The sequence below is a fragment of the Coregonus clupeaformis genome, chromosome 7 (genome assembly GCF_020615455.1).
Source record: "Coregonus clupeaformis isolate EN_2021a chromosome 7, ASM2061545v1, whole genome shotgun sequence".
Lineage (NCBI taxonomy): Eukaryota > Metazoa > Chordata > Actinopteri > Salmoniformes > Salmonidae > Coregonus > Coregonus clupeaformis.
The window spans coordinates 34639894-34659433 of NC_059198.1; the positions used below are offsets into that span (position 1 = coordinate 34639894).

Here is a 19540-nt window from a genome sequence, read left to right on the forward strand (position 1 = left end):
GTACAATTCTGTGCCTCTGCAGCAATCAAATACACTGAGTGTACAAAACATGAAACACACCTGCCTAATATCGAGTTGCCCCCTTTTGCCCTCAGAACAGCCTCAATTCGTCGGGGCATGGTCTCTACAAGGTGTCAAAAGCGTTCCACAGGGATGCTGGCCCATGTTGACTCCAATGCTTCCCACAGATTGTGTCAAGTTGGCTGGATGTCCTTTGGGTGGTGGACCATTCTTTATACACACGGGAAACTGTTGAGCATGAAAAACCCAGCAGTGTTGCAGTTCTTGACACAAACTGGTAGGCTTGGCATCTACTACCATACCCTGTTCAAAGGTACTTCAATCTTTTGTCTTGCCCATTTACCCTCTGAATGGCACACACACAATTAATGTCTCAATTGTCTTAAGGCTTAAAAATCCTTCTTTAACCTGTCGCCTTCCCTTCATCTACACTGATTGAAGTGGATTTAACAAGTGACATCAATAAGGGATCATAGCTTTCACCAGGATTCACCTGGTCAGTCTATGTCATGGAAAGAGCAGGTGTCCTTAATGTTTTGTACACCTGTAGCTGATGTAATACTTACATGATTACAGGCCTCCTGTAGCTCAGTTGGTAGAGCATGGCGCTTGCAACGGCAGGGTTGTGGGTTCGTTTCCCATGGGGGGCCAGTATGAAATATGTATGCACTCACTAACTTTAAGTCGCTCTGGATAAGAGCGTCTGCTAAATGAGTAAAATGTAAATGATGGTTTTAGTTGTTCCCTAATTCATTAATCAGTTATTTTTATCACATTTACACTCAAGTTTATTCACAATACATATGTATATACTGTAGCTTTGACGCAGTGGACTTGTACTTTTTTTCCTGATGAAATATATTGTGCGGTTCTTCTTTTTCTCAAAATATGCACAATATTGTGACATTTCCTCAGTATGGTCCTCTCCCAGCCTCAAGCAACATAAGACTGTCAGTCCCGTCATTATTTCGCTAATAACAACTGTCACATGAGCCCTGCCACTTGACAATGACCACTGTCCCAAATCAATGGTCAATACATTCCAAAGTACCAACACAGGAAAGAAAATGTGTTGCAGTCAGCTGAGTTGCCTGAAAACCTACACACTTTGGCTCAGTTACAGCAGGAAGTTCACTTGAGGCAAGAATTATCACAATAAGTGGGACTGGTGGTAAACCTACGTTGTCTGTAAGTCAAACAACATAAAATTGCTTTGGTTTGTAGAGAAAGGCACCCAAATGCCATTGACTGGGTTGTTCCAGGTGACATCCTGTCATGAGTGTGGCAGGTGGAGGATAGTACTGGGGGACAGATAGTGAATTCTTCCTCCTTCAGCAGTAGAGCTGGGTTTACCCATCCTCTAAGGTTACCAGGTTTAAGTTTAGTTCATCGAAGTGTGCAGTGAGTGGATTGAATCACTTCTTTCTAGGGCATTTTATTGTCATTCCCTTTGCATAACTTTTCTGTGTGGTCTAAGTGATGTGAGTTTATAACACACCATCTCTCTTTCTGTTTCTCTCGGACTCATACTACTCTTCTATAGCCAATCATGTAATCTTTTGGTTTATAGTTTGTGACTTTTTCGTATTAGGTTAGGAGAATTAACATAGAAGGTTAGGAGACTGAGGTTAAGGTAAGGAAAGGGGTTAGGGTTAGCGAAAATGCTCTCCTAATCTGCTACGAAAATAACTTTGTATCGAAATGCCTTGAAAAGAGTGTGTCCCCTGTGGAAACAGCATCGGTCAGTATGTGGTCCCCTGGGCAGCACAGCGAGCCAGAGTGTATTATGTAACATGGTGGTCTGACTGCGCCAGAGGAAGGTCACATTACACACAGACTGAATTCAATACTACCAGTGCAGAGTTTTGGAAATGTTTAGGAAACGTTGTTACAATGTGTGATGATGGTGCTAAGTTGTTGCACCAATGGTGGCTAAGGCTGAACATCAATATGACCAAACCAAACCAGCACATCATGTTCCACACCAGTAACATGGAGGGAGGGATGGGTGACATGGAGGGAGGTATGGTTGAAGGAAGCAAAGGAGAGCAGAGTTAGAAACTACATTTACATTTACATTTTCGTCATTTAGCAGACGCTCTTATCCAGAGCGACTTACAAATTGGTGCATTCACCTTATGATAGCCAGTGGGACAACCACTTTACAATATATATATTTATTTTTTTGAAAGGGAGACAATTAAGTAATGTATGGTGATGATGAAGCACATTGAGCATGACAATGCTATTTTGAGCATTCAGAGTTAGTTTAGAGTTGGCTACAGTAGGTCTATAATAGGACATCTTTTGAATAGCTTTGCTGCCAGTAGTCTTCTGCACATCTTGCCATCATCATATTGTATTTATCGTATATAGTAGGTCTAGTAATTCAATTCAATTGATTATTATGACCAAGGTTTATTCTTATGCTATGTAAACTATCATAATCATGAACAGTCTCAAGCCAAATCAGCAGCAACATGTTGATAACAATCAGCAGCAACATGTTGATAACATCCCTGAAGTTTCAATTGAAAAGGCTTATTATTCATAGTAGGCCTAGATTGAGGATAATGCTGCTTCTATGGTGCAGTCGTGACTCAATGCGGCACCACTGCAATTTAGTGCCTTTCTGCTGTGGCTGTATATCACGGGCATGTTAAGAGCATGAATTATTCACGTGAGAACCGTCACGTACATTATCACAAATCCTTCCACCCCGTTATTCCCAAAACACGCCTTATTTCTCTTCCGTCACTCAAAAGAACAACCCTTGGATGCAAGTGAGCCAACCACCGTCACAGAAAGAAAAGTGTTTTCTCCAGACAATGGATGGAATGAAATGTCAATCTTTCATAGTGCGTTTTGATTGGACAGTCTCCGAACGTGGCCTGGTGCAAGGCCCTCTTCTTCGTCACTGGCCTCCCCCTGTCGCTTGACATTTAACAATACTAGACATCCTCCTTCATTGCAACAGAACGAATCGCTTCATCCTCAAACCCGTACAGCTTTTGCGCAGATAAACTGGTACGTTTTTTTCCATCAACTAATCATTTTTTATGTAAGATGATGTCGTTTTCAGCAGACATTACTATATTATTGTATTTATAAGCCTCAAGCTGAATAGGTAATATATATATATATATATATATATATATATATATATATATATGAGATGTATGAATGATGTCGTATTTTATTTTATGTCTATAGTTGTTGAAGTATGACTTACGTGTGACTTCCTCTCCGGCAACTCCCAATGTATTACAAGGTCATACGGGATGCAATGGCAAGGACAGACGCGGAAGTAACGCTTGCCATGACTTCACAGGGCATTTAATAACGCGCATATTATGTAAATTGTTAATAGCGCGCAAATAAATCCAGAAATATCACACAAGCTCTCGCCAAAAGACGATCAGAACATCGTGTACACGCCTACATCAACGGATGCCAAAAGCGAATCCCTCACGAACGCACGGCATGTGAAAACTCCATAGAGCGCAACGCACCGGCTATAAGGGAGATTTGGATGCATAATGAGATTTCAAAAGAGTGTCATGTCGTTTTTCACGGTTGAAATGCTCACCAGAATATTTGAGATGCTTTTATTAGAGAAATCAGACGGTCTCCTCCGATGGCGCACATAGGCAGACCAAGGTAATATTGGGAGACTCATCATGATAACTAGCCTGGGCAGCTGCTGCTAGTGTGTTAACGTTATATCTACTATATCGTCTGGGCTTGATGTACACAGACTGTAGGTAATACACTCGTGTCCCCCCGTCGACAGGTTCGTAGTACACATATTTCCACTTTTTTCGCCTTCTCGCCATTAAATATAGTTAAGGAGGAAATTGAAGCCTTTGCAGCCTGAATGGAGAATGTTTTATGTACGAACCGGTCGCCAGGGGAGTGTATTACCAGCTATGCACATCAAGCTCAGAAGATAGCAGTGGAGATCCATAAAGCGCACTAGCGGCTGCCAGGCTATGATAACCGCTTGGAATGGACACTAAGCTAGCAAGAATGTCAATATGGTTATGATTACCAATGTTAATGTATTTATTAAACACAATACACATAGGTAATTTAGTAGCATAGGCCCAGGCCTATACCTTATGATGCTGCTATGACAGTTGATTGCGTCATTGGTGATAAACCATCCATGCTACAAACACTGAATATATATATATATATATATATATATATATATATAATCCTTTCAACTGAATAATTTATAACAATGATTTATCTCTCCATGTCTCCCTCACCCCCTCTCTCTCCCTCACTCCCACCTCCCCTCTCGCTCTCTCTCTCTCTCAGAGACACGATGCCTCACTCATTCCCATTCCTCTCTACGGAGCAGAAGAAGGAGCTCAGTGATATTGCTCAGAAGATCGTCGCTCCTGGCAAGGGAATCCTTGCTGCTGATGAGTCCACAGGTAGGGGACTGCCGATGAGTCCACACACACGGATCAGATCACCCACTAAACACACTCATACATGGCATATCAAAGATGGTGTACGGTGGCCTATAATGGGCTATAACTGACACTGCCAGACTGGCAGAGCCAGAGACCGAGAGATCGCACTATTACATAAAACAACATGCCCTACATAACAAGGCCTACATGTAAAACAGTGTTATCAGAGAGAAGGGTATAAAAATGTATTAAACACAATTCGAACGCTTACCATCACATTTCACAATGTCTGCAAGCAAAACCACATCTTCAGCTGTAACCTACCGCAGAGAAAGTCTTGCCCAAGTGGCACTGTAGGCTACTTACATAACACATAGAACAAATGTCCCAATCCCTGAAAGGGAGAATGGCAACATCCAAGTTCACACTCTGCTGTTACCATGGTGATATCCCTCCATCCTTCCGAGAGCCTCCGGAAATACAACGCTTGGCAAACTGTCCTGCATGCTGACACTAAACCTCCCATTCAAATTACAATACAGATGTCTTGGAGCATTTGGTGCCAACAAGGCCAGTTTTCCAAATGTAGTATTTATTAAGTGGTGATTTTGTGGGGTTTGTCTGTGCATGGTATTGCACTTCAAACCAGAATCTTCATGTCCCAAGGCCAGCCTGCTAACCAAAGTAGAGATTTGGAATTGTCATAACACTAGTATATACTGTATATTTAGCAGGGACGGCTTGTTCAATAGGGCGATATGGGCGACGCACTGCCAAACGGGAAAAGGAAGGGATTTTTTTTCTAATCAATTATAAAAAAATAAAAAAATAAAAAATAATTAAAAAAAATTATAAATTTATAAAAAATTATATCACGGCAACAGCAGTTATCAGTGTTCACGTCTGATCTGCCAGCCACTAAATGTCAAATCAGGCTAAAGTCGTGCTTCAAATGGCCCCGCCCGTTTTTTGGGCGATTTCAGTCAGGTTGAAAATCGCCCAGAAGTCTCTCATAGCCTGTCATGTAAAATCTATTTGTTTCACATTTCAAAGCTTTCAATACATTCTCTATGGGTGTCTGTGGGCTTGCACTTACGCGCTTTCGTCATACATAACGTAACCACGAATGAACGTAACTAAGAAAAGACCAGGTAGCAGCCTCAATCAATTCACTACTACTATCAAAATGGCTAGGCTTCAGTCCAACTCGATTGTGTCTTTGAAATAAGTTCCTTTTTGTCGGCGAACAAATGAAGATAAATTGGCAACGAAACAATTAGGACCTCCCAGACCAAATTTAATAATTCAACAGGTTTCTACTAAAGGCGGAAAGTCCTACACCCGAGGATTTTCCAAAAATTGGTACGAACGAAAAAGACATTGCCACTCACTCAACTGGATGACGAGGGATACAGGCTAGCTGTCCGCCGCCACAACGATGAGGTTAGTGTTGATAATCACAAGTTTACTGGATGTGGATATGGTGTAATAAAGGCAGTTTATTCAGAGGTAAATATATCTGGAATCGCGTTCACGGACCCGTTCGTCAAACTCTTAGGGAGCTATAAATTAAGCCCCATTACTTACCATATCAGATAAGAGAAATTGCTGCAGCTACATATATTTTACATCCTGGCCCTACATAGTTCACTATTTGCATCACTTACCAAAATATTAGCGTTTGCTAGCGAAGAGATTTGTTGTGGCAAATGAACTTGGGCTGGGAATTGCCAGGAACCTCACGATAAGATATATGCATCAGCATTGCGAGTCTCATGATTCTATACGTATTGCGATTCGATACTGTGATTTTATTGCGCACCATATGTCTGTTGCAGAGGGATCAGAAAGCCATGAGAACGAGTTTTGATCAGTCATGGAAATAAAAGTGCTGAAAACAAATTGGCTCCCAATGTGAAAAGATTGAGAACAAGCTATGAAGGAACAATAATGGTGTTTTGGTGCAGGTACAGCCAACTAGCGCTAAAATATTGCGATATTGTCAATACAGTATATCGTAAAGTATCACTATGTAACTCGATTTCTTTCACCCCAATCCCTCAAATGAACGGTAAATAACTGAATTGTTTGCCCCACATTTAGCTAAGATGATTAGCTAGCCAGCTAAAATGTTTTATTTAGTTAGCAGTCGCATCTACAATAGTTTACTGTCAATAACATGTCTCCAAAAATGACGTGGTGTCTCCAATTGTGTTGACATTTTACAATTGCAATGCGCATCCATGAGTATCCACTTTCTGTAGCTCAGCTGGTAGAGCATGGTGCTTGTAACGCCAAGGTAGTGGGTTCGATCCCCGGGACCACCCATACACAAAAATGTATGCACGCATGACTGTAAGTCGCTTTGGATAAAAGCGTCTGCTAAATGGCAATTATTATTATTATTATTATTATTATTATTATCTGAAGAGAGCCCCGAAACATTGTGTGCAGACATTTTATGCAATAAATGAAGTAGGTTCAATCTAGTAGTTCTGATCTTCTGATTGGTCCTGATGAGTTGGGCGAGGTCACCTCCAGGCTACTGTCACTGTTGCATTGGCTCTGAGTCGGGTTCTCTGTCTTCAAATGTTCAGCCTAAGAGAGGGGATTTTTGTGTGTGTGTGTGTGTGTGTGTGTTTAACAGTGATGATGTGTGTGTGTGTGTGTGTGTTTAACAGTGATGATGTGTGTGTGTGTGTGTGTTTGTGTGTGTGTGTGTCCTCAGAGCAAGAACTCGTGAGTTGGAAGAACTGAGAGGCCTATGGCGTGGGTGTTGTCCTTGGCCACCTGCTGACAAGGCTGACAAGATAGGACCCTTTTGTCCATTGTTATTGGATAGGAACAGAACTTATAACCAGCTCCTGACCTAAATAGATCTTAGCACAACATTTTACTCAACATATCATATTCCATATTCACTATAACAAATATATTTACTACGACATTAGCAAGAACCGCCACATCCTCAGCCGGCTAATCCAGTGTGTGAAGTTTTGCGGAGTGTTTGAGTTAGCTTTGCGAGGCAAAGATGAAACTGAGGGCTCCACCAACCCTGGTAAGCCAACACTTTTGAGATCAGTCAATAAATGCTTCTGGTATTGACTTATATGCTGCCCCTGTCTTCATGTTGTTGCTGGACATATCTTTTTTTTAAATGTGTGTAGGTCACCTAAATCATCAGAAAAATTGCCCCTCCTGAGAATTTTTTCAGGAGCCGCCACTGATATTTAGGAATGTATTAAAGTGGAACTGAAAGCGTTCTAGCAACATTACATCTTATTAAAATCTGTTCTTATACACCCCAGAAAGAATATGCCACTTTTTTTATTTGTACATTTTCTGACAAGCGAGCACTTAGATATGGACATTTTCATAAATTCTTAGAATGTTTGGGAATTACGTATAGTAAGGCATTTGTGAAAATTCTATAGCAATATAGAGTGGGATAGCGGCCGTGCGTTTGGACAATTAATAGACACTGCAGTAAATAAAACCTAATAAAAACATCTGTCCCGTCCAGGACCAGAGTCTACACAGACAGGTGTGCCATAGCCAATCAGATCATTAGAACGCATTCGGCAAAAGCCACAAAATACACCTGAATGGATTTCTGCAAATACAGTGCATTCAGAAAGGATTCAGACCCCTTCACTTTTTCCACATTTACAGTTACAGCCTTATTCTAAAATTGATTAAATAAAATTTTTTCCTCATCAATCTACACACATAATGACAAAGCAAAAACTGTTTTGTAGACATTTTATTTACATAAGTATTCAGACCCTTTGCTATGAGACTCGAAATTGAGCTCAGGTGCATCCTGTTAACATTGATCATCCTTGAGATCTTTCTACAACTTGATTGGAGTCCACCTGCGGTAAATTGAATTGATTGGACATTATTTGGAAGGCACACACCTGTCTATATAAGATCCCACAGTTGACAGTGCATGTCAGAGCAAAAACCAAGCCATGAGGTCGAAGGAATTGTCCGTAGCTCCGAGACAGGATTGTGTTAAGGCACAGATCTGGGGAAGGGTACCAAATAATGTCTGCAGCATTGAAGGTCCCCAAGAACACAGTGGCCTCCATCATTCTTAAATGGAAGAAGTTTGGAACCACCAAGACTCTTCCTAGAGCTGGCCGCCCAGCCAAACTGAGCAATCGAGGGAGAAGGGCCTTGGTCAGGGAGGTGACCGAGAACCTGATGGTCACTCTGACAGCGCTCCAGAGTTCCTCTGTGGAGCTGGGATAACCTTCAGAAGGACAACCATCTCTGCAGCACTCCACCAATAAGGCCTTTATGGTAGTGGCCAGACGGAAGCCACTCCTCAGTAAAAGGCACATGACAGCCAGCTTAGTCTGCCAACATGCACGTAAAGGACTCTCAAACCATGAGAAACAAGATTCTCTGGTCTGATGAAACCAAGATTGAACTCTTTGGCCAGAATGGCAAGCGTCACGTCTGGAGGAAACCAGGCACTGCTCATCACCTGGCCAATACCATCCCTACGGTGAAGCATGGTGGTGGCAGCATCATGCTGTGGGAATCTTTTTCAGCGGCAGGGACTGGGAGACTAGTCAGGATCGAGGGAAAGATGAACGGAGCAAAGTACAGAGAGATCCTTGATGAAAACCTCTTCCAGAGCGCTCAGAACCTCAGACTGGGGCGAAGGTTCACCTTCCAACAGGACAACAACCCTAAGCACACAGCCAAGACAATGCAGGACCGGCTTCGGGACAAGTCTCGTGAATGTCCTTGATTGGCCCAGACTTGAACCTGATCGAACATCTCTGGAGAGACCTGAAAATAGCTGTGCAGCGATGCTCTCCATCCAACCTGACAGAGCTTGAGAGGATCTGCAGAGAAAAATGGTAGAAACTCCCCAAATACAGGTGTGCCAAGCTTGTAGCATCATACCCAAGAAGACTCGAGGCTGTAATCGCTGCCAAAGGTGCTTGAGTAAAGGGTCTGAATACTTATGTAAATGTGATATTTCAGTTTTGTTTTTAAATATAATTTTGCAAACAAAAAAATCCATTTTAGAATAAGACTGTAACATAACAAAATGTGGAAAAAGTGAAAGGGTCTGAATACTTCCCGAATGCACTGTAGCTAAATACCACAGGAGTCCTATTGATCTAACAACCATAAAAAGGTAGGCTATCTTTCCCTATATGCTCATAAACAACAACAAGGTCAACAACTAATGCTAGCCAGAGCAAGATGAGCTAAAATTTAACGAAGGAACATTAGATAAACCCTCTTAAACATTTTCAGCTAGTTGGCTGTCAAAATTGCACTGATAAATGACGGGGAATAGTAAGTAGCCTTCTCGTCCTTCTGCAGCTTGCCTGCCAATGCATGCTTGTCCCAACCAAGCAACCAAGCTAACTGGCTAATGTTGGTTACTTATCTTGCTAGCTAGCTACTTCCAGACACAAATGAGAGAACACCTCACTCTGACCATTTTACTCGCCCTAGCAGAGCTGGTTAGGCTGGTTACATGTTCTCGAGCGTTCATCACAAACTAATACCTTTTTTCCTACGTTTACTGACACCGGTCATATTCAGCGGGTGTTGCACATTCATAAATTAATCTGTTATTCTGCGCTCTGGCACACTCAGACGAGAGTGCTCTGAAATCGGAGTAGATAGCCAGAGTGAATTTGCGAACGCAAGAGATATGCTAACTGGATAACAGTCGTTCAGCATAGCTAGCTAGCAAAGCGATTCACATTTCTTGCTAGCTAACCAAATGACACTTCCATCTCTAGCTGTGTAGCCACGAAAAACAACATGAGGGGAAAAAGTAAATGACTTACCAACTCCAATGGCATGACATCCTCCTAACAGCTAGCTATCTAGCTTGCTACATAAATAGATACTCTAGCCTATTAGCCACGTTATGACTGACTTGTGATCATTGCCCTTGCTAGTTTGATTCCCAGCCTTAGTTAACATTCGTCAGTTTTTGTCCAAAATATTGAGTCATTGAAACTAAAACGGTGCATCGCGAATGGAGGCAGCAAACAATGTACCAGGCAGGCCAGCTGTGATTTACAACCTGATAGCAATATTATTTTGGACTACCAAGAAATGTATTGGTGAACTCCATGAATCTATTCTGCCAACAATGCCTTACTGTACGTCATGGAATGTTGAATCAAATATAACCTATTTTTAAAACCTCTTTCTAAAGGTGGTTTTGTAGCATAAACTGGGAATTAGATATTCTTAACTGATATAATGTGTCTGTTTGTTTCATATCTGCAAATTAGTTAAAATGCTGTCAGTTCATTTCCACTTTAATAATTAACCTAATGTGCCAGAGTCTGGTATAGTGGTAGTGCTGTTGACTCCGGACCACACATTGACACCGGACCACACTCCGGACCACATAACATGTTCACTAGTATGCTGTATACAGTGCATTCGGAAAGTATTCAGACCCCATCTCCAGAGATGTTCGATCGGGTTCAAGTCCAGGCTCTGGCTGGGCCACTCAAGGACATTCAGTCCCGAAGCCACTCCTGCATTGTCTTGGCTGTGTGCTTAGGGTCGTTGTCCTGTTGGAAGGTGAACCTTCGCCCCAGTCTGAAGTCCTGAGCGCTCTGGAGAAGGTTTTCATCAAAGATCTCTCTGTACTTTGCTCTGTTCACCTTTCACTCGATCCTGACTAGAGTCCCAGTCCCTGCCGCTGAAAAACATATCCACAGCATGATGCTGCCAACACCATGCTTCACCGTAGGGATGGTGCCTGGTTTACTCCAGACGTAACGCTTGGCATTCAGGCCAAAGAGTTCAATCTTGGTTTCATCAGACCAGAGAATCTTGTTTCTCATGGTCTGAAAGTCCTTTAGGTGTGTTTTGGCAAACTCTAAGCTGGCTGTCATGTGCCTTTTACTGAGGAGTGGCTTCCGTCTGGCCACTCTACCATAAAGGACTGATTGGTGGAGTGCTGCAGATATGGTTGTCCTTCTAGAAGGTTCTCCCATCTCCACAGAGGAACTCCGGGTTCTTGGTCACCTCCCTGACTGAGACCCTTCTCCCCTGATTGCTCAGTTTGGCCGGGTGGCCAGCTCTAGGAAGAGTCTTGGTGGTTCCAAACTTCTTCTATTTAAGAGTGATGGAGGCCACTGTGTTCTTGGGGACCTTCAATGCTGCAGACATTTATTACCCTTCCCCAGATCTGTGCCTCGACACAATCCTGTCTCTGAGCTCTACGGACAATCCCTTCGACCTCATGGCTTGGTTTTTGCTCTGACGTGTACTGTCAACTGTGGGACCTTTATATAGACAGGTGTGTGTGCCTTTCCAAATCATGTCCAATCAAGTGAATTTACCACCGGTGGACTCCAGTCTCAAGGATGATCAATGGAAACAGGATGCACATGAGCTCAATTTCAAGTCTCATAGTAAAGGGTCTAAATACTAATGTAAATAAGGTATTTCTAAAAACCTGTTTTTGCTTTGTCATTATGGGTATTGTGTGTAGATTGATGAAGATTTTTATTTATTTAATCCTTTTTAGAAGAAGGCTGTAACGTAAATGAATGTGGAGAAGGGGTCTGAATACTTTCCGAATGCACTGTATATATTTTTTATTTATTGTATTAATATTTAACCTCATTCCAACCCACCTGTAGGCAGCGTGGCCAAGCGCTTCCAAAGCATCAACGCTGAGAACACTGAGGAGAACCGCCGTCTTTACCGCCAGCTCCTCTTCACGGCCGACCGTGTAGAGCCATGCATCGGCGGAGTCATCTTCTTCCATGAGACCCTGTACCAGAAGACAGACGACGGCAAGCTGTTCCCCCAGCTCATCAAGGAGAGGGACATGGTGGTGGGCATCAAGGTGGACAAAGGTGTCGTCCCCCTGGCTGGGACCAACGGAGAGACCACCACTCAGGGTGAGAGATGACGCCAGGGCTAGGTGACCTTTGACCTCTAGTATTGAGCTCAACTTTGCTACATATGCAGATTGTATTCAGGGGATGGTTTGAAGAGTGAAACTGGAACAAAGTGTCGAGTCATGTTTATTTCATAATGTTAAACATATCCATCCCCTCTTTATCACTCACTCACTCACCCTCAGGTCTGGATGGGCTGTACGAGCGGTGTGCCCAGTACAAAAAGGACGGCGCTGACTTTGCTAAGTGGCGTTGTGTGCTGAAGATCACTGACACCACCCCCTCAGAGCTGGCCATCAAGGAGAACGCCAACGTCCTGGCCCGCTACGCCAGCATCTGCCAGATGGTGAGAGACACACACACACATAAAGAACAACAAACGCATTGAACATGTGTGAACATATTGGCACACATAAAATGAGTTGGCACACACTTGGCCCCTACAGTTCACACTTACATAACATCATTCCCCACTCTTCATCAATCTCCACAAAACAATATCTATTTCTTATAAATGTTTCACATCTCTGCTTCGAAAAACCATATCACCACTATAATTACTTATCAAGGAGTTGTAGTTTTTTTAGCCTGCTCTGTAGCTATAGAGGTAACCACCAAGTGAATCAAATTAGCTCGAGTGCCAAGTTGCCAACTCCAGTGCCATTGAAATGCCGGGCACAGGCACCCTAACCAATAAAGTTGCATTGTCTGTTCTGTAGTCATGATGCTGGTTGCCATGCTCCTGTGCCCTTCCCTAGCATGGCATCGTGCCCATCGTGGAGCCCGAGATCCTGCCAGACGGAGACCATGACCTGAAGCGCTGCCAGTATGTCACTGAGAAGGTGATGGATTGCTCTGACTAACAGAAAAACAGTGGCTACCTTCCAATGGCCATTCTAGAATGCCACTTAAAATGCATGTCTGCTTCATTCTAAGTAGGCTGCATTTATACAGGCAGCCCAATTCTGATCTTTTTCCCACATATTGGTCTTTTGACCAATCACATCAGATCTTTTCACATTAGATCTTGTTGAGTTCTGATCTGATTGGTCAAAAGGCCAATTAGTGAAAAAAAGATCAGAATTGGGCTGCCTGTGTAAACGCAACATTAGTGTGCTAGTGTGGGTATTGGAATAGAGCGTGCTTAGTCTGGGTAGGATAGGAAGACTCATTAGATAAATCAGTCATTCAATCAATTTCAATGTCAACATCTCTAACTATTTCTGTCTGTCTCATCCCTATTTCTTCTATTTCCTTTCTCCCCTTGTCTCTCTCTCTGTCCCCTTGTCTCTCTCTCTCTTGCGCTCTCTCTCTCTCTCTCTCTCTCTCTGTCCCCTTGTCTCTCTCCCCCTCCTCCCCCCCAGGTTCTGGCTGCAGTGTATAAGGCTCTGTCTGATCACCATGTGTACCTGGAGGGCACCCTGCTGAAGCCCAACATGGTCACCCCCGGACACTCCTGCTCCCAAAAGTACAGCAACCAGGAGATAGCCATGGCAACTGTCACCGCCCTGCGCCGCACCGTGCCCCCGGCCGTGCCTGGTGAGAAGGAGAGACATATACACTACCAGTCAAAAGTTTGGACACGCCTACTCATTCAAGGATTTTTCTTTATTTGTAAAAAAAAATTACATTGTAGAATAATATTGAAGACATCAAAACTATGAAATAACACATATGGAAACATGTAGTATCCAAAAAAAGTGTTAAACAAATATATTTTATATTTGAGATTCTTCAAATAGCCACCCTTTGCCTTGATGACAGCTTTGCACACTCTTGGCATTCTGTCAACCAGCTTCACCTGGAATGCTTTTCCAACAATCTTGAAGGAGTTTCCACATATGCTGAGCACTTGTTGGCTGCTTTTCCTTCACTCTGCCGTCCGACTCATCCCAAGCCATCTACATTTCCACCGGTCTAATGTCCATTGCTCTTGTTTCTTGGCCCAAGCAGGTCTCTTCTTATTGGTTTCCTTTAGTAGTGGTTTATTTGCAGCAATTTGACCATGAAGGCCTGATTCACACAGTCCCCTCTGAACAGTGGATGTTGAGATGTGTGTGTTACTTGAACTCTGAAGCATTTATTTGGGCTGCAATTTCTGAGGCTGGTAACGCTAAGGAACTTATCCTCTGCAGCAGAGGTAAGACAGTTTCATCATAGCGCTTGATGTTTTTTGCGACTGCACTTGAAGAAACTTTCAAAGTTCTTGACATTTTCCGTTTTGACTGACATTCATGTCTTAAAGTAATGATGGACTGTCGTTTCTCTTTACTTATTTGAGCTGTTCTTGCCATAATATGGACTTGGTCTTTTACCAAATAGGGCTATCTTCTGTATACCCCCCCCTACCTTGTCACAACACAACTGATTGGCTCAAATGCATTAATAAGGAAATCAATTCCACAAATTAACTTTTAACAAGGCACACCTGTTAATTGAAATGCATTCCAGGTGACTACCTCATGAAGCTGGTTGAGAGAATGCCAAGAGTGTGAAAAGCTGTCATCAAGGCAAAGGGTGGCTATTTGAAGAATCTCAAATATAAAATATATTTTGATTTGTTTAACACTTTTTTTTGGTTACTACATGATTCCATATGTGTTATTTCATAGTTTTGATGTCTTCACTATTATTCTACAATGTAAAAAATAAAGAAAAACCCTTGAATGAGTAGGTGTGTCCAAACTTTTGACTGGTAGTGTACATATATAAATATGGAGACACACATATACACACACATGCATGCATGCACGTGTAGCACATGGAGATGTGTGAAACGTACTCCTCAGCCTTAAGTGTCCACGCTTGCGCCGCTCAAGAGCTAGCTTTTGAGTGGCGCAACCCGTAGAGATGCTTGAGGGAGGACAGTCACGTGTGTTTGTGAAGTAGAGGTCCCGGTTTCGAGCCAGGTATGTGCCGAATCGGGAGGAAGTGGTACACACTAAGCAAGCAGCATGACGTCCTTTACGCACGCACGCACACACTCACTCAACCCACTTTCCACACACACACATACACACACATACACACAACCCCCCCCTCCCTCACACACATCCCCTCCCCCTCTCTTATCTTACCCTTCCTCTCCCTGTCTCCCTCCCTCCGTCCTTCCCCAGGCATCACCTTCCTGTCTGGCGGCCAGTCTGAGGAGGAGGCCTCCATCAACCTGAATGCCATGAACCAGTGTCCCCTTCACCGGCCCTGGGCCATCACCTTCTCCTACGGCCGCGCCCTGCAGGCCTCCGCCCTCAAGGCCTGGGGAGGCAAGCCAGAGAACGGCAAGGCCTGCCAGGAGGAGTTCATCAAGAGAGCCCTGGTATGACCCACACAGAGAGAAGAACATGAGGGAGGGAGGGAGATACGAGGGGTGGCATTGAGACCTGGGTTCAAATAGTAGTATTTGTTTTCTTTCAAATACTTTGATTGAGCGTTTCATTGAGCCTGCCTGCCTGGAGTGTCAGGTGGGCGGGATTTGCACTTTCGGCATTATTCAATTTGTTCCATTGCACCAGGCAAGCAAAGTGTTCCTAGATACACTTTTAACCATGATAACTCCCCCAAAATATTATTAATCTATCAAGTGACTCTAATGCAGCACAGCTGTCAATTCTCAGAGTCAGGTTAAGGCATTTATATAGTAAGCCTGATGGTACTTTGTGAATAGTTCAACAGTAGCAGTGAATACAGACTGAAATACATGGTACAAGGTTCTTATAATTATTGTGACCCGCTGTGATAACAAACTACAGCAGGGCTATTCAACTAGCAGCCGGTTTATACATTTATAATGGAACTTTGATCAATTATTTTTTTTTAAGGAGTGGGGCATTCCCACTCCTTGTGTATTTTTCTTTATTGGCGTTAGAGACAGTGAGAGAAAGACAGGAAAGATTGGAGAGAGGTTTGTGCCAGAAGGGCGTGGGCCGGATCTGGATCCACGCCAAGACAGTATATATGTGGCCCTAACCGCTACACCACCTCAGGCTACCCCTTTGATCAATTCGGAACATTAATAAAAAAATTTTTTTTAAAAAGATATGATGTTTAGTGCCAAAATGAGCCCTCTGTCAGTATTCTCCAGTAGGAGAATCTGTTTTCCTGTAGTCCCGCCCATTAAGTGCTGTCAATTAATATCCCCCAACATACAGCCAATCGCGGCTGCAAACATCTGGCAGTGCCACCGCACGAACATCACTTGTTTCGTAGTCATCATGATCTACTTTTACATAGTGATGTTAGGTGGCTAAGCAAGTGTAATGTTCTAAAGAGAGTATGTGAGCTTAGGGAGGAGATAGTTGCTTTTTTCCGTGATTGCCGCCACAAGAAAGCCAACACAAATCTAGCAAAAATGCTTGATAGGAAGTTCGTAGCACAGGTTTGTTTTTTGAGTGATCTGCAATCCCTTGAATGGACTTTATTTGGTACTACAGGGGAGGAATAAAATAGTTATTGACATGATTGAAAAAATTACTGCTTTTCAAAATAAATGTGTTATTCTCTCCTCTGATTTGAGCCCAAACAAAATGCTCAATTTCCCTACACTCAGGGCTCGAATTGAGCAGAATATCATATGTTGGGCAGCAAGAGCATGCAGCTCAAACAACTGGTTGTCCCATGGAGCAGCTTACAGACGAACGACAGCGGTAGAGTAGTTAAATTAAACTTGTTTTTCATCATTCATAAAAAGAATGCATCACAGGTTTGTATTTCCTGCGACTTTCTGAAGTAACGCCTGTTTGTGTGCGCCCGTATGTTGTGTAGCCAGTTAGAATGCCGAAACAGTCATTTTTAAGGCTTTCCCAAAAAATCTTCCCAATTAAATGTTGACTCCAAAGTAGGCCTACCTGACAGAATGATATCATGAGGGTTTGTAGCCTATAAATCGGGTGGTCATTTGTTTTTGCAAACAGTACTACAAACACTTTATAAACCTAATAAAGTAAGGCCATGGGGGTGTGAACCTACTGTTCCTATAACAAGATAGCAAGAGGAAGTGGAGCTAAGGCTCCATGTGTTCTTGTGTGGGGAGACAGAGGGTCTGTACTAATCGTTGTCTTTTATCTGTGTCTTCTACTTTCTGTCACATACCATCTCTTTCTCCATCTTTACTTTCTTCTCACTCTCCCATATCCGCTCTCTCCTCTCTCTCTCTCACTCACTCTTTCTTTCTCTCTCACTCACTCTTTCTTTCTCTCTCTCCTCTATCTCTCTCGTTTACAGAACAACAGCAAGGCCTGTCAGGGCAAGTACGTTTCCTCTGGAGACAGGGGCGCCGCCGGCGGAGAATCCCTCTATGTGGCCAACCACGCCTATTAAGTATGGACCCACCCCTTTCAATATCAAACCACATCCCCATTTCCTCACACTATCCACTCAGCTGATACAGTTCTGGGCTGACCCCACCCCCTTCATGGGTCTATTCCTGTTACTCTTTTCTTCCCAAAACTCTTTCCCTCTTTCACTTTTTTATATATATTTTTTGCTTTGGACTTGTGATGTCACTGTTATGTTATGTTTAATGCAGGAGCGTTGTGTGTTTCGTCACCTCAAACCCCTCCTCCCCCAAGAGAAGAATCTGATCCTCTGCCCCTAGTCACTCCCCCTTCGCTGCTGAGCTTGAGCTCCACCTCTTTGTCCCCACCCCCCCTCTACTTACAAGCTCCTCCCCCAGACTATCCCTCGTGATTCAGTGTTGTCATCTTGATGATTCCTAAGTACATGTGCCTTCTTCTCTCAACTGAAACAACCACTGGAGGAAGACCTTGTAGAGTATATTAATAATGTATGATATTCTATACACTGGAAATAGAAATAAAGAATCATATTCACTAAATGCACTTTTGTGATATCCTGTTTTGGGTTTGGGCAGACTGCCTGCTCTAAAGCAACTGCTAGGTGGGGGTGTAACTACCATTTATAAGTGACAGCCGGGTCAGAAATTCACAGCATGTCATGCTGTAGCCATAAAAACATGGACAAGGACGATACACATTAGTCTAAGGAATACAGTAATATTGTAGATGCCAACCGACCGGCAATGAATGACACATTTGAACAGTCACAATATCAGCCTCACACCCACAGCAGTTAAAACAACAGACTCACACACAGGTTGATTCTTTCAGAGTTGACTAAATAATTATTGCAGTATGAATAGTCACAGTCAAGAATCAACGAGTAGTTTACTCACAAACAGTATCAATAGTCCCGATATCATTCATCAGTAACTTCTTTGAGCTACACAAGGTAAACAAAGCAAGGCTTGCTGTCATACCTTGTCCATAGACTGCGTACAGGGTAAGGAAACCATTGCCAATTTGTAATGTCTATTTGTGAATTTGGGTGAACTATCCCTTTAACAAAAGTCACAAGTCACAGAGATTTTGGTTCAGCTGAGATAAAGAAGAATATAAAAAGAGGGATGGACTAATGTCCTATTATAAACAGTCAGGATGACCTCAGCAGAAGCCTGGTGTCGGAGTTAATAATCTGGATGAAGTCCATGTAGCTAGCCAACCGGGTGTAGACTCCAGGGAAGACTTCTCTACCGCAGCCTTTCCCAAAACTCGTGATTCCCACCTGGACAAACTGACCAGCAGAGAGACGCACCAACGGCCCACCAGAGTCCCCCTGAAAAGTGGACAAGAGAAACCACAAGTAAGACTGTGTTCCTTCAAGTGATGCAGTACCTGACAGGTGTCCTTTCCACCCTCCCAGAACCCAGCACACATGTCAAAGGTGAGAACAGAATACGCTTCCAGGCAAGCATACTCCTTAATGAGTTAATGAGGGACACTCAGCTGCTGCAGGATCTTATCGGCAGACAACGGACCTGGAGAACATGAGAGGGGGACAAAGAGGGTAAACGATAAAGTAAAGGATCTAGAGTAAAAAAATAAAGAAGGAGAAAGAGAGGGAGGAGAACAAGAATAGGGGGATGAAGAAAAGCTATTAGCATCTGGAAATAACATCTACTGGTTGTCCAGTAGATTAGTAAGAATGGCTCACCCCTTGCCTTTTTCCCTTTATCCAGATTACAACCTGTCACTTTCGGTTAATTGAAAATGGAACCATCTTCAAAATATCGCCCTTTATTAAACATACAAAGCTGGTTGCAATTCCAGTTTCATCCCCCAGAAAAGACAGAACAAATATTATTAAACTCAAATATACTAA

General features: G+C 43.0%; 1 protein-coding gene across 2 annotated transcripts; it reads left to right on the top strand.

Moving 5' to 3' along the window:
• The first annotated feature begins 2930 nt into the window (after positions 1–2930).
• LOC123491222 (fructose-bisphosphate aldolase A-like) lies at positions 2931–18197 on the top strand. 2 transcript variants are annotated; one of them, XM_045221353.1, is made up of 8 exons: positions 2931–3048; positions 4348–4466; positions 12101–12364; positions 12550–12710; positions 13123–13206; positions 13729–13903; positions 15481–15680; positions 17585–18197. In XM_045221353.1, exons 2-8 carry the CDS (start codon positions 4355–4357, stop codon positions 17678–17680), a joined length of 1092 nt encoding a protein of 363 aa, XP_045077288.1. In that variant the 5' UTR covers positions 2931–3048; positions 4348–4354; the 3' UTR covers positions 17681–18197. The 2 variants fall into 2 exon arrangements, with proteins under 2 accessions (XP_045077288.1, XP_045077287.1); XM_045221352.1 differs by lacking the exon at positions 2931–3048 and adding an exon at positions 3574–3681.
• Positions 18198–19540: the final 1343 nt, after the last annotated feature.